This window comes from Idiotropiscis lumnitzeri, chromosome 5 (genome assembly GCF_059441095.1).
Source record: "Idiotropiscis lumnitzeri isolate Australia: NSW breed Sydney's pygmy pipehorse chromosome 5, RoL_Ilum_1.0, whole genome shotgun sequence".
Lineage (NCBI taxonomy): Eukaryota > Metazoa > Chordata > Actinopteri > Syngnathiformes > Syngnathidae > Idiotropiscis > Idiotropiscis lumnitzeri.
In genome coordinates, this window is record NC_142395.1 from 28,775,851 (window position 1) to 28,792,179 (window position 16,329).

The 16,329-nt window shown below is 43.9% G+C and overlaps 1 protein-coding gene across 1 annotated transcript in view; it reads left to right on the top strand.

Moving 5' to 3' along the window:
• The first annotated feature begins 11,067 nt into the window (after positions 1 to 11,067).
• fbn1 (fibrillin 1) overlaps positions 11,068 to 16,329 on the top strand; it is a 59,621-nt gene continuing 54,359 nt past the window's right edge. The window contains exons 1-3 of the mRNA XM_088295713.1: positions 11,068 to 11,317; positions 11,531 to 11,790; positions 13,659 to 13,741. Of these exons, the coding sequence (XP_088151839.1) occupies positions 11,615 to 11,790; positions 13,659 to 13,741 (259 nt within the window). The 5' untranslated portion in view covers positions 11,068 to 11,317; positions 11,531 to 11,614. The remainder of the gene's footprint in view (positions 11,318 to 11,530; positions 11,791 to 13,658; positions 13,742 to 16,329) is intronic.

Consider the following 16,329-nt stretch of genomic DNA (forward strand, 5'->3'; position numbering starts at 1 on the left):
TCCTAATTGATACATTTGCAATATCCTTTGTCTTTGTGATATGGAAAACATTGTCGCTCCTGTTTCACATTGTCATTAAAGAAAATGCTTTTGTATAACTTTCATTTGATGATACAAAGAAATGTAATCATGTACAATTATATAGTGGACATGTGGAAAACGGTTCATAAAAAATAATCTTTGTACAAAATGCAGGAACATGCACTTTAGAAAATGATCTTTGTGATTCCTAAATATTTAAAATATTCCATAGTTCTTTAGTACCACCTGTTCTTGACAGGTTAGCATCTAGGCTGCCAGGATGGCCGAGTGGTCTAAGGCGCCGCGTTCAGGACCCAGTCTCCCCAGGAGACCTGGGTTCGAATCTCGAATTTCCCCATTGTGGGACTAATAAAGGGAATATTATTAGCACAGCTAGCATATAGCAACCCTTGAACAAAAAGTCGAACTTTAGCAGTCGCTGTCACTTTATTAAATATTAAAATAAAATGTTACCTTTCTTTAATCTATATATAATTGTTTCTTTCCCAAAATATTTTGAACAAATATTTTTCACGTAATTTCCATAAAAACAAAAAAAGATAAATATTAAATGGTCCAATTTTCAATGTCTTCTTTCGCCACACGATGTCGCTAATGCCTTTCCTGGTCAATTCAACAGGGCGAGCCCTTCACTGAACCTCATTGGGAGTTCTCTACTGTGCTTGTTCCGACGTTGCTACACTTTCTGTCACTTTCAAACACCATTTTTTTTTTGTTTTGTTTTTTTTAGAAAAGATAACTGGGAGCCAAAACTATGGCGTTGATTATATTCGGGCTCCTCAGGAGGGATCCACTGAGGGAGGTCCTGGGATCCAATCACAAAATGTGGATGCCTTCCAACTTCCCACAATCCTCACTCTGCAGTGTCTCTTCTATCGGGTCAAAAGCGTGTGCCTTCACGCCATGCAAAGGTTCAACACATTAATAGTATTTGCGCCTTTTCAGATTGTGTCCTTGCCCAACTAAGACTCAGACATCCAAAAACAATTGACAGCAAACGTGAATTTCACTCATTTGTTTCCCTTTCTTTGCGCCCCCGGTGCTTTCCCAGCTTCGTGACGTCCCTGCAGATTCTCTTGGACTCACCTAGACCAGACTCACCAGGAACAACAGTGAGCTTGCGCGTCAGGTACACGTTTCAGTCACTTACTGCTTACTACGTCAGCATCAGCATCTACAGAAAAGGCGCGATTCCACCTGAGGCTGTGCTTAGCACTCCAGCAGCATTTGGTCCGCAGACCTGAGGCAGCGGGCAGGTGCGTAGGGGTGGAGGAGCTCGAAGAGGCGGACTGGGGCGAGGCCATTTAAAGATTTGAAGACCATCCATACATCATCTGTACCGCTTCTCCTCACTAGGGTCGCGGGGGTGCTGGAGCCTATCCCAGCTATCTTCGGGCAGTAGGCGGGGGACACCCTGAACTGTTTTCCAGCCAATTGCAGGGCACACAGAGACGAACAACCATCCGCACTCACACTCATACCTAGGGGCAATTTCGAGTGTTCAATCGGCCTGCCATGCATGTTTTTGGAATGTGGGAGGAAACCGGAGTACCCGGAGGAAACCCACGCAAGCACGGGGAGAACATGCAAACTCCACACAGGATGGCCGGAGCCGGAATCGAACCCACGCCCGATGCTGTCTCTCACTGTGAGGCCATCGTGCTAACCAGTCGGCCACCGTGCCGCCCGATTTGAAGACCAACAGAAGTATTTTAAAGCGAACTCTAAGGAGCACTGGGAGCCAGTGAAGAGAGGCCAAGATTGGGGTGATGTGATCCGTCGACCGAGCTCCAGTTAAAAGATGGGCAGCAGCATTTTGGACCAGTTGGAGGGAGTGATGGGAAAATGAAGCTTCAAATTTGCTTCATGAAGCAGCTGCTGTATTTTGGAGTCCACTAGATGGCACTGTTGCTTTAAATGAAAAGTTTAAAAATGGCAATTTCAGTCCAATGTTGAACAGAGAGTGCCATCTCGAGGAGTCCAAAAATACTACAACTGGTTCATGAAGCAGATTTGAAGCTTCATTTACCCATCACTAGTTGGAGGCGCTTGAGCGAGGACTGGCTGACTCCAGAGTCAAGTGCATTACAGTAACCTAGCCTTGATGTATGGATTACAGTTTGGAAAGAAAAGGGCTTCACTTTAGCGAGCTGCCTCAGATGAAAGAAACTGGATCGAACAACAGCACTGATTTGCTGATCTAATTTCAAATCACTGTCCAGTTTAAAACACAAGATTGAGACTGCACTTAATCGTCACACCAACAGCATTTGAAATCTCAACAAATATCACATTGTTCAATTTTTTTTGTTTTCGAGACAGATTACGGTTGATTCGATAACATTTAAAAGACATGGGCTGTTCATTCGAACTCGAGCTTATTTGTGTGTTTCAACAGCTGTTTGAACTAAAGAGCTGCATTTTTAACATTGTTTGCGGGGAAACAACGAGTGTAATTGAGTGTGTTTCATAAACGAATGTGGCTGAGCCAAATCCATTTCAAAAGCGCTCTAATTCAATAATAATAAAAACATGAAGCAGCCTCATTAACATTTTGCAAGGAATTCTGGCTTACATAAAAAGCTTTGTTCTTGTAAATGAAGGAATCTCAGAAAAAGATCAGAACGTAGGCTCTCATTTCAGGCCAAAAATCGATGCAGTTAATCTCTGACCCATTCAATACGGCGATGTTACTAAAAATTGTTGTTGGTTGTGATGATGGTACTTGTATAACAAAGTATTTTCGTGTTGGTTAAAATATGTGAATCAATGCAGACGGTGTATGCAGCGTTTAGAATCACACGCATGCAAAAATACTCACAAAGATTGACAGCTCAAGTAAAAACACTGATGATGGAATATATTTCCTCTTGTTAATGTCAACAGTAATACACATGTACCCCCACCGCCCTCCAAACCCGACTGTAATTTATGACTCTGTGTGTGTGCGTGTGTGTGTGTGTGTGTGTGTGTGTGTTGCGCTCTGATTCCTTTGCAGAATTGACTTGAGGGCTTCGCTTTATATACAAATATGACAAAGCGGTACCAGACTCTACAGCGCCTTAATGGAACAATTTAAGTCATAAAAGGGCCCAGAGTACAAGAGCATGAAATTGTTCCTCGGCTGAATGTTATCAGAGTCGCGCAGAGTTCACATCTCGAAGGAAACTAAACAACACTGGCAACACTTACTCTCATGGCACAAAACCGCTCATGTTCCCGCGTGGATGGGAGGAGGAGGTGGAGTCATGTGGGGCTTTGCAAACACAAAAAAACAAAGACGACACACCGTCTTGTTTGAGTGTGTGCGTGCGTGCGTGCGCGTGGGGGTGTGCGTGTATGTGTGTGGGTGCGTGTGTGTGTGTGAGTACGCCTGCCTGCTTTCCTGACCTCACAAGTCAGGAACCGCTGCGAGCCAAGTGTATCTGTTGAAGGACTCTGAGTTGGTGTTGGCCACAATCGTGGTGAACCGTGTGCAATGCGTGCGTCTGTCGGAGAGAGTGTGTTTAAGAGAGAGGGTGTGAGAGAGAGAGTGTGAGAGAGAGAGAGAGAGAGAGAGTGTGAGAGAGAGAGAGAGAGAGAGCGAGAGAGATCTTCTGGGACAAAATTTGCTTGACCAATAGATTCTTATTCGATTAACTTCAATCAATCACGATGGCCTCACAATACGGAGGTTGTGGGTTCAATTCCGACTCAGGCCATCCTGTATGGAATTTGCATGTTCTCCCTGTGCCTGCATACATTTTCTAAAGTTTCCTCCCACATTCCAAAAACATGCGTGGCAGGTTGATTGAACACTCTAAATTGCCCCTAGGTGTGTGCGTGTGAGCGCAGATGGTTGTTCGTCTTTGTGTGCCCTGCGATTGGCTGGCAACCAGTTCAGGGTGTAACCCCGCCTCCTGCCCAAAGACCTGCGACCCTTGTGAGGACAAGCGGAACAGATAATGGATGGATATTTCTGAGATGTGAGTGAAAAAAAAAATCTCAGTAGTGTGTGTGAGCGTTTCAGTCGTGTGTTTTAGGATTGTGTGTAAGAGGTAACGGTGAATTATGTCCATGGCGACGTCTCATGCTCAAGTGGGATTTAGATCCAGCATGATAAATGTTTTCTGATCAATGTAGGGACTGTTGGCCCGGGAATGGAAACACCCTTGTACTGTATGTACACGCGAACACGTAAGCACACACACACACACACCCCCACACACACACACACACACTGCGCTGGAGTTCCTTTGCTTCCATCCAAATCTCCATCTTTCCACTGTCTTTTTATCGCTGCACCGCTGGAAAATAGGTCATTGCTGGTTGAAGTCATTCGCTTCTGCTTCAAGAGTGTGTGTGTGTGTCATGGGGTGCGTGTGTGTGTGCGTGCCTGTGACACGTCATGATGAAGGGGAGTCAGGGAGTGGAACATTGCGGCACGAGACAACAGACGGACTGAAGACATTTGAGTTCCAATTTTTCTCTTGGCTGCTTCTCTGCCTGAGAGCATTTCTCTTTGCCGTCTTCTGTTACAACTTCCGCTGAATTCCAGTTGCAAAGGAAGTTTATACCAAGGATCACTTAAAAAAAAAATACTTTGCTTTCTATGTACCACCTTAATGACCAACATTTACTGGAAATACAGGAAAAGGTTTTATTTCTTAAAAAAAATTCAAGTATGTCGTGACAGGACACAAAAATATAAGAAAAAAAATAACTTAATGGTTTATTTAAAATGTATTGCACATAAAATTGTACCCTAACACATTTTTGCAGTTTTATGAGATTAAATACAAATATATTGCACTTAAAAGTTCAACAAAACAGAACTGTCCTTCACATTCTAATTGAAAAATACCGATTTGCTCACTAAAATTTGTGATTTTTTTTGGTTTTTCTTTCATTTTCAGTCATCCAGGTCATCGTAATCGGCAAAGGTTAAATTGAGGCAAAATGGACTCTTGGTTTGTTGGAGTTTCGGAAACTGCATCTCGATTTATGCTATATTGTAATTGCTAAAATAAATCCCAACGGACTGTTTTTTGTTTTTTTTGTATTTCAACTCCGATTGGAAGAATTTACGATCCTTTTGGTTTGGCTCTTGTTTGAACAAGCGATTGTGATAGCTTTAGTTGACCTCTTTTCCAAAACTGTCTTCTGTCAAATGTCAAAGGAAAGCAGGTGCTGCGAGTTTTCTTCCCTTCGCATGACGTTAGATTTAAAATATGCATAAATATGATGGATTTTGTAATGTTGATGTTGGGTGTGCGCATTCATCTGACACACATTTTTCAGAGGCTTTCCACATCCATGTTTCCTTTTTTTACCACGGTGCCTTTAAAAATGTGGTGATAATTTAAACAGTGGCGATAATTAATGCAGCCGATGGCGCTTCTGGAAGTCAGTCGCTGCCTTGTACCGATAGCAGGGTTGAGTTTGGGGACGAGGGCCACCGATCGGGGAGGAGCAGTTGGAGATCGCCAGCGTGCGCGCACACACACCCACACACACACACACACACACACACCCACACACACACGGTTTAACACCCACGACTCAATAGCCGCAAAGCTTGATGGCCACGAAATATCATGCGCCGTAATTCAGTAAAGTACATTCATGTTTTAATCAGTGTCAGCCTGTCAGAACTGCCCAAAAAAATCTGATAAATTCACAAGTAGTGTGTGGCATATTGGGATCTCCGTGTGTCTATTTCCATGCCGTGTGTTTACGGACCTCTACATCTGTGCCTGAGTGTCTCTCACAGATGGTGGCGGCAAACCCCTGGCGGCAAAACTCGACAGGGAATGTTTTCCATGCCTAAGATGGTCAGATTTGTGTGTGTGGGGGGGGGGGGGGGTTCTGCATAAATCACACGTGGAGGGAAGATACGTGGGCGGCAGGATCCGGCTGGATGGAAGCCAGATGGCCCGTCCACTTCGCCCCACAGGTGACAGAATCTATGTATGTCGAGCTATCATATCCATCCATCTATCTCGGTAGTTAGCTAGCTAGCAAGCTAGCAATCTAACTCGCTGGCTAGCTATAGTATCGATCTCCCTAGCTACCTCTCTCTCTCTCTCTTTCCATCGTTCTTTTTTATCTTTATCGCTGTCTCTTGCTCTCTGGGTTTCTCGCTCTCCATCACTATCTAGTATGGCTTTCTGTCTTCATCTCTGCCTAATCTGATCGTTGGATCTCTCTCATTGTTCTCTGTCTCACCTGAGCCGTCTACCGCTCGACGCGTTGCTCAATTATCTATCTCTCACGATCTATACTTCCATCTAGCCCGCTCTCGCGTCGCCCATCTCTTTTGATCTGTCTATCTCTCAAATTTAGCATTATTCCGTTCTTGATATTGGATTATACCCACGTCCATTTTATTGTAACGTCGTGGCCGACGTGTGCATATTGTTACTTGGGCGGGGTTGGGGTTTCGGGGGTGGTCATGACTCACTTAAAATTGTGCTTGTTATTGTGTATTGTGAACATTATTTCACATAACTGATCTTTTTTATCATCCGTTCCCACCATTACAACAAACAGGAAGTGACTGGCTCTAACCCAAAATAGTGTTTTTCACTACACCACTAATCATTTCTTCTTGGAAGTTTATGAAGGGATTAAGTACATTAGCTAAGGGGTTTTACTCATCTGTCATGTGTTGGTCGTTTTCCCCATGAGGTCAAGAGCATCCCTATCTCGTTGTCTTAAATATCCTCGGATTTCTTTGAGGACCTGGAACTCATAATCTAAGGTGAATACATTTGTATACATTTATTTATTTAATTTGACTTCAGTAGAGAACATGAGTACTTTTACCACTGATAACAGTGCAGGTCTGAGATGTTGTGATGCAACGCCATCTGTGAGTTTCCCAATCAGGAGTGACGTCAGAGGCAGAGTGTGGCTGAGAAAAGCTCGTTAAACGACTGATGACTCACGCTGGTGATCCTCCCGCTCTCTCCTCCTCGCCGGAGAACATCCTCATATGTCGAAGGTCACCACTCGTAGTTTCGTATGATAACTTCGAGGAAGCAGCTTTCCAAGGATACACGCAATCACTCACCAGAAGAAGAAAAAAAAAGGGAGATTCCGCGTCTTTATTTTACGTTTGTGTTTTTGTGTGCGCGGCCACATTGTCACTGCGTGTGCTCATGTACGTGCGTACGGAAGAGAAATGGTAAAACTAACCACAGGCGCAACTCGACATGACGATGGCTGCTGCGGATCGTTTTCTTAAAACATTGCACATGAATATTGGCTAAAGTTGTGCTGCACAAGACAAAAGGAAATGAACCGCGGCGGCCGCAGCCAAAGACAACACGCGGTGTGAGAAAGTCTCGCTAGGTTACGGCCCACAGCCCAGTGAGAGACTATCTCCATCCTCGCTATTAAGATCAGCCTCGGGAAATAAGAAGCACAAAAGCGAGAGTGGAGATTAATGCAAGAATGATTGCGATGCTCATGCAAAGTTTTGTTGATGAAGGACGATATTCGGAATGTGTTAAATTACACCCAAGCGGTGCAGCAGGAACCTGGCACGGGGAGACGTTGCGTTTTAGCACTCCGATAAAAGTATTCTGCAAAGCTCTGTGACATTCTTGCTATATCAGGATTCGAAGATCAGCCATTTTAGGGAGTAAAAAAAAACAAAATGACACCCACCCTTGGTTACTAACAGGAGTGAGTCAAAAAGGCCGTAGGGGGGTGAAAGAATGAAGATGGGGTGGGGGAGCTGCTTTCTTCCTGTAGATGTCGCCTCCTCTGCACTGAGAAAGAGCAGAGGCCGCGTCTGACCTGCTTGGCATCTTATTTGCCAAATCTAGTGGCTGATGAGCATGAATCATCAGCACGACTGCAGTCTCCGGCAGTTTTAATGTGCATAAACCTGTCGACACGTTGGAAAGATGGATGCACGTCAACTTGCATTATGCGCGTCTGTCTCGTTGCAGATTTTTTTTTTTTGGCAACGAAAACATAATAAGAGAGATATATTGTTGCGTTCCATTAGCTCAGTGAATGGGAGAGACGTTTTTAGATGTTTGCTTCACTTGATTTGCCGATTGGTACCATCCGACAAAATACAGTGGTGCCTTGAGATGCGAGTGAGGTGACGTTCTCGTTTTCCATGGGGAGAACTATCTTTTGGTCGTGATGGGAAAATGAAGCTTCAAGAACCAGCTGTTGTATTTTTGAGTCCTCTAGATGGCACTGTCGGTTTAGATAAAGGGTTTAGAAAATGGCAATTCATCGTGCTGAACAGAGAGTGCCCTCTACAGGAGTCCAAAAATACGACAACTGCTTCATGAAGCAGATTTGAAGCTTCATTTACCTATCACTAGCTTTTGGTCAAAGCAGTTTGGCACGTAGTAAATGATGTTCACTGTTAAACTAAACACAAAAGAAAGAGTGACTTTAAAACAACATTTTAGCTTTGCCTAAGGTAAGCTCACAAACAAAATGCAAAATGCCATCGATGGGTTATCAGATTACTCGGCACCGTTTGCCAAAGGAGCTCATTTAAGTTTCAAAACATCAGCTCTGTTTCTTCTTTCTGTAGCTGTGGTCTGCCCCGCACATTGTCTGGAGATTCCGGACTTGATATTTTTCTGCTTTGAGTCAAGACGCTCCTCTCTGAAGTCTCAGACGGAACTGGTTTTGAGTTGGGACCTCTTAGGCCAATTTGATGTGTCATCACCTTAAGAACTTTGTGACATGGAGACACATCATTTTCATTACTCAGTGGACCGGAAAGTCTCCCTTAATTTCGTGTTGTGTCTATCTGCCAAACAAAAAGTTAAAACACACAAATGATGTGTTCATCCAAGGATTTCCCTATTGCTTATTTATAGTAAATTATTCCCTTTTTGATGAAAAAAAAAAAAAAGAACACTGATTAAAAGTCATTGACTACCATTGACGGGTATACAAGTCAAAAAGTGCATTCATTTTACCTGGGCCGGTTTAACAGAATGTTCAGTGGAAAAGAAATATGAAATATTTACCACTCTTAACTCGGTGAGGCAGCTAAATACGTTCAATTATGTTTGCAGTCAACTTTGCGACAAACATCCTCATAATTGTGGTCCATATCAATTTGTAAACTACAGCGCTTTTCCAAATGTCTGACATCAATAAATGCAATCCTTAAAGAGCAACATGTTACTGTCATACATTGATGTATTTTTTGAAAAGCTTTTCACATTTCAGGGTGAATGACATTTTCGGGTATTTTTAATTGCTGTCAAATGACAAAATGGTTGAAATGTAACCCAAACACTATGTAAGGGTCAACTGACCCACACCGGACTTACTGATATTGAGAACATCAGATTTATGAACAGACAGAACTACTCTCCATATTTTGTGGGAGTGGTCTGAGGGTATTTTTGGGAGGACGTGTGTCGGCGAGTTGCAGGTGTTCAAACAAACCATACAGTAAATAAAGTCAATATCACAAATCTTTGAGACTTTGATGCGAAAAAGCTGGCAGTGACTTTGCTCTCAGAAGCCGCCTGAGCTGACAGCTGGCCGTGTTGAGGCAAACAAAAACTTTTGGCACTAGAGGCGTGATGGAGAGGCCTCGCAGAGGGCAGGACTTTCCAGAGCGAGGATAGAACGTAGTGCGATATTGTTGAGACTAAGATTGGTGTGGTGGAAGACATCCAAATGGAGGCGCCGTGGATGCGTGCCTCCTTTTGAGTGTCAGAGAAGAAGAGCAGGTGAGCTGCTTTTAGAAACTTGAGGTGTCTGTATTATTACTTTTTTACTCCCGATTTCTCAACAATGACGACGTAGCAGTGTGCCAGAAAAGGGTGCTATTTTTCTCCCCCACATCCATTTTTATTTTTATTACAGAGTAAGTATTTAGTAAATAAATAATCAATATATACATATCAGAATGTGTTATAATTGCTTTTTTTTTTTTTTTTTTTTTTTTTTTTTACATTTGTTTCACTGTTTAGTTTAAATTTAAGACTGCCTAGTAATCATGGCAGGCATGGGGCTTATGCTGAATAAATTCCACCTAGCAGCAAGCACGTGTGATGTGTAGAGAAAAAACTGTTTTGACACTTTTTTTTTTTTTTTTTTTTGCTGTTTTTAACACTGACATTGAAAGTTCTTTTTTTTTTTTCCTAACGCACACCAGACACAAAACGAATAGTGTAGTCTACTTGATATGTAGTCTATACTTAAGTGGTTGCTTCCCCACCATTTTCTCCCCATGTCAACCCGCTGCAAAGTACAACAACTGTACTTTATTGGTTATCACGATTGGACCCAGAACTCAGAGTCATTGAAGAATTGCACAATATGGCGTAGTTATGTAGGTGCAGAAAGTAACATTTGAGCAAAAAGGGGAAAACGTGGCCAGGATCAGGAGAAGTGTGTGAACAGATCTCGCTCACTTTTAGAATGACAGAACGCTCACGCACAGCCAGGCGGGCTCTTTCTTTATTTGCTGGGTGGGTCCGCAGACATGAAGCCCTGTGTGTGAAAACTATCACTTGCCTGGACCAAATTCCTTCAAACATACTGTACGCGCAATGTAAATATTAACAGCATTAAATTCAATAATAGCTGAATGGCACGATTCTACTCACATTTACAAAGAACTTGTTCTTCGTCTGACTCAGCAAAATGTTTGCTTGAAAAAAGACTGACATTATGTACGCGATTGTTATACTATTTAAAGAGGGATTTTTTTTATTAACATTATTTGTTATTATACTTATTATTATTATTATACTTCTAATTAAGTGCCCAGCGAAAGTACTTTTCCTCACTCAGGTGAGTAGCAGACAGTAAAAAGATCAAGCCCAACATCCGCAGCAACTTGTGCATTTTGGCACTGACGTTTCAAGTCTCGCGAGAGCTGAATTTGCCCAACATCCGCAGCAACTTGAACATTTTTTTGCGACGGACGTTTTGAGTCTCGCGAGAGCTGAATTTGGGTGGGTGTGGGTGGGGAGGTGTGACTCGGGACGTTTTTTTTTTTTTTTTAGGGATGAGGAAAGAGCCGAGTAAGGGAGAAAGCCTCAGTGACTTTTCAGCCGTCTTCTCCTGTGGAATGCATTAGCTCTTTTAAATGATCTCTCGTGGATCCACACGCAGCTGGATGCGCACGGGCCCACTTCGCGCGTGACCGTGCGCATCTACTACCAGGCGCCCATCGGAAACTTGCACTCACCTCTCTCAACTTTTATCGTTATCATCATCATACCTGCTTGGAAGCGTCAAGAACTCCTCTGCTGGGTGTGAGGCGAATCTCCACATTGGAGACAAGGTAATTAATTGAGCACTTTTTTTCGCCCTTTTTCTTTTTTTTTTTTTACCACTGCGTGTTTTTGCGACTTTCTTAACCCAACTTCAAACTAGAACTAATCACGACACACCAGATGTTTCACGGAGTGCAATGGAGTTGTTTTGCACTTTAACAATCCCGTGCCCCCCCCCCCCCCCCTTTTTTTTCTCCGCTTCTCTCTTATTGTTTTTGCAGCTTTGACTCCAGACTGTACACAAGTTCCTCAGTTCGAGGGCTGGCCAGCTTAGTTGAGGACATTTGCACACTTGAGGAGTGGATATGCGGGACAGTAAGAGCGGAGGAGGACGACTCCTGCAGCTGGTTCTGGTGGCCCAGCTGTCCCTCTGCGTCCTACTCGGAGATGCCGCAGAGGTTCTGGACACCGGAGAGGTCAGAACCACTGACTCCAGAACCAGCAGAGCCAAAAGGAGGGGAGGAACGGACGTGCTCAGAGGGTAATGTGACTATGATAATCCCTGAACCATTAGACCCATATGGGCAGCCTTGATTTTATTTCCCCCCTTTCACTTCATTCTTCTCTGGAGAATCACTTGCTTTCCTCTTTTCAACGAGCATCGGCTTAACATTGTGTTCACGTGCAGGTGTCTCTTATTTTATACATTGAACCCGCGCATATTAGTTTGCCCACGCCTGGTCTTAATGAATCTTGGCATGTGTGATTGATCAAATGGAGTCATAAATTGTCACTCATACAAATTAGTTACGGTGGATCGATGAAACAGGCGCGTCATAAGAGTCACTCGTGGATTTTCGCTATTTATGGCTAGAGCAGAGGAACACTGTACACACACACACCCACACACACACACACACACGTCCTTTATGAGCCCTGAAGGTCAGCGAATATGTGTGTGCATGTTTTAATAATAACAACAATGCAAGGTTGCCTGAGATGAGTAAGATTGTCCGTGATGGGGAAGTTTGGAGCAAAGCTTAGCAATTAAATACTGGCAAGGGGATCACATTCCTGCTGCCTGCAATAATAAATTACATCCAAACAAAGGAGGCCATTGGTCGTGTGTGGCTGTGGCAGAGAGAAAGAGAGACCAAGAGAGAGACAGCGAAACAACCTAATCCTTTTTTCTGACCTAAAAAAAAAAAAGGTGGATAAATCACATCTGCAGCTGTACACAGTTCTCTGCTGCAGTGTAAATGCGGCTTTGCATGTGTCACAAAGTTTATTTGCGAGAGAATAAAAGCAAGCAAGGCAGGAGAAGAAAGCAAGCCCAAAAAGGGACCATCTGTGCGCAGTGATGACAGCAAACAGCTGACGAAGGTCACACAGTAGATTTTTATTTGATGTGCTTTAAGTTCATTTTCGTGAACATCAGCGCTCAGGAAGAGCTTGCGTGCTGTGTCACGCTGACTTACCACCAGAAGAATGTTTCTGACATCCTCATGATGACCTCATGGATCTGGTTGGAGTTGCATCCGATGACCTGCAGGTCAGCACGGATTCAAGTCTGACATATGTAGGCCTCGGGCTCACCTGTAGGGGGCAGGATGGCTCAGGAATTGACATCAACCGCAAACGCTTGCATAGGAAACAATTGTTCTCAACAGTATCACAACACGCAAATGTGACATGTACATCATGTAAAGCAGCTCAGAATCTGTAATTAAAATAAATACAAATAATACTTACAACTCACCTGATTTCCATCTGAAAAACAGTCGCATTGCTAATTCACAGTGGTGCTTTGAGATATGAGTTGAATTTGTTCCATGGCCAGGCTCGTAACACAAAACGCTCATATCGCAGGTCATCATTGGTCACTGAAATGAATGGTAACGCCATTACAGTAACCCGAGTGAGCCTTTCCCCCAAAAGAATAATAAAAATGTGTTTTTTCGTAAGGAAAATTAGCACTCACTGTGACTCAGTAAAATGCTGAAATATGAATCATTTTTCAAAGAATATATGCCTGTGAGTATTGTTATATCAACTGTCTACGTGTTTGCACGTCAAATATAAACGTCTAAAGGCTTCAGAAAATGTTACTATCGATGCTAGCCATTAGCTTGATAACGGCGTTTTACATTATCAGTTAGCATTGGAAGACAGGGACGCTCTTGGGCATTTTTGTTGGATTCTTCTCAATACATAAGGTGTAGTTCTCATTGTTTTATGTTTAGTTTGACAGTAAACATCAAGTGGGATTGGCGTTAAAACGTTTGAAGCCAAAATTGAGCAGCTCACTTGTGTTGCATCTTATTAAATGTGCACATTTAACTTTTTCGATCAAATGTTGGATGTTATCTGACACCTGAATTGTTGAATGCGTTTTTTTTTTCTCCTCAGACCCAATGTGTGCGGCTCAAGGAACAACGTTTATTGCTGCCCGGGCTGGAAAACTCTGATTGGGGGAAACCAGTGCATTGTCCGTAAGTGTCACCTAAAAATCCAAATTGAAAGAGCATCACAGATTGAATTTTGGTCATTGAATGCATTGAACACTTTCAGGAAGAGTCATCTTTTTATTTGTGACTCTTCCTTGGTTATCCCAAAAAATCAGGGGCGGGACTTCAGTGGGGATTTACCCGACTTAATCCACGTGACAAAACCAAATATTTTCTGATTATTAGACATATTAATACGTGCAGTTTGGCTGTAAGAAATGTAATAAATAAATGCTGATCGTTTACAAACACGTACTGGAAGCTAGTGATGGGAAAATGAAGCTTCAAATTTGCTTCATGAACCAGCTGTTATATTTTTGAGTCCTCTAGATGGCACTGTTGCTTTAAGAAATGGCAATTCATTGTGCTTTCAGCACATTGTTGAACAGAGAGTGCCATCTAGAGGAGTCCAAAAATACTACAACTGGTTCATGAAGCAGATTTGAAGCTTCATTTGCCCATCACTACTGGAAGCTGCGTAGCCAAGAGAAATCAGAATCAGAATCAGAATCAGAAATCCCTTTATTGTCATTGTACTCAAGTGTGCAACGAGATTAGAGAGCTCCCCTCTCCAGTGCAATACAAGAATAATTCAGATAAATATATAAATTAGATAAATAAGAGAATAGTTAGTACAATGGAAAATAATACTGAATATGGTATATAAAAACACATCACGTTGCTGTTCTGCAAGGTACGGGTGGTCGTGTGTGTGTGTGTGTGAGAGTTTAGGATGGAGATGGCTCTTGGGAAGAAACTGTTTCTCAGTCTCTTGGTCCTTGATTTGATGCACCTGTAGCGCCTGCCAGAGGGCATCAGGTCGAACAGGTGTGAGTTTGGGTGGGTATTGTCTTTGACGATGTTGAGATACCTTCTGAGGCACCGGGCGGTGTAGATGTCCGACAGTGAGGGGAGAGGGCGGCCAATAATCCTTTGCGCTGTTTTGACCGTCCTCTGGAGCCTCACTCTGTCCGCCTCAGTGCAGCTGCCGTACCAGGTGGAGACACAGTACGTCAACAGGCTCTCGATGGACGAGTGGTAGAAGGCCAGCAGCGGCTTCCTGTCCAGGTTGAATTTCTTGAGGACTCTCAGGAAGTGCAGACGCTGGTGGACCTTCTTTACCACTGCTGTGGTGTTGTGTGTCCACGAGAGGTCATCGGTGATCTGCACTCCCAGGAACTTGAACGTGTGGACCCTCTCCACACACACGCTTTCGATGCAGAGGCGGGGCGGCACCGTCTTGTTCCTCCTGAAGTCGATGACGATCTCCTTTGTTTTTGCAATGTTGAGTTGCAGTCTGTTGTCCTCGCACCAAGCCGTCAGTCTCTGGACCTCCTCTCTGTAGGCTGTCTCGTCACCTTCCGAGATCAGACTGACCACTGTCGTGTCGTCGGCAAACTTGACGATGGTGTTGTTGCCGTGGGCCGGGCTGCAGTCGTAGGTGTAGAGGGCGTATAGGAGAGGGCTCAGCACGCATCCTTGAGGGGAACCGGTGCTCAGCGTGCGGGTGGAGGACGTGTAGGGGCCGAGCAACACAGTCTGGGGTCTGTTGGTCAGAAAGTCCTTAATCCAGATGCGTGTGAGGGCAGGGAGGCCGAGAATGTCCAGTTTGGCGACGAGGATGTCCGGGACGATTGTGTTGAATGCCGAGCTGTAGTCCACAAAGAGCATCCTTGCATAGCTCTGCTGTCGTTCCAGGTGGCCCAGCACAACATGCAGAGCAGTGTCGATGGCGTCCTCAGTGGATCTGTTAGCCCGGTATGCAAACTGGTAGGGGTCCAGAGTGGGAGGAAGGCAGTCCCTGATGTGCTGGAGAACCAGCCTCTCGATGTGTGTTGTGATATGAAACCAACAGACTGTTGGGAATAATCTAACATAGTTTGATGGAGCAAATATTATAATTGAGCTTTTAAATGTAACTCTAGTTTATGTGATAGCGTTTCGGCCGCCAGAGACAGCCTCGCTGGCCCCGAGTACAAATAAGCAAAGAAGGAAGTGTTGTCCTGGAGTTCCAACTCCCCACTTATTTGCTTAATTAATTGGAGTGACATTGCAGTGGAGAGTGGATAATGATGTTTAGAAAGGAGAGACAAATCCTGTTAATAAAGTGCGAGCAGACAATGTGACCTCAAGCAAGTGGAAATTTTTAATTCTGCTTCATTTACACCGGCATTCTTTTGGACCGCTTCTTTTTATAGTTTCTGTTCTCAACCCCCTCCCTCAGTAGACAGGAAAGTCTGAGAGGCCGTAGCCTCCTATGATTGCAGTCTGGCGGGCCGGCCGGCTGCCAGGATGCCTGTCACGGCTCTAATGACATTGTTTAGCAGTGGGGTTCACGGAGTAGGGGTCAGTGGCTGGACTCTACCTGACCAGAGCTGAGGCCATGCAGCAAAGCCAACAACAGGCTGTGGGAAAGAAAACCAGGGAGTGGAGAAGAGAAAAAAAAATAGCCGGCAGCAACTAAAAACACTTCACTGGTGCGCGTTTATAGCAAGTCCGAAAAGCGAATTGCTCGGCAACATGTGGCGCCAGCTATAACATGAGCATGATTAGGGTTAAGAACGCTCAGGCTC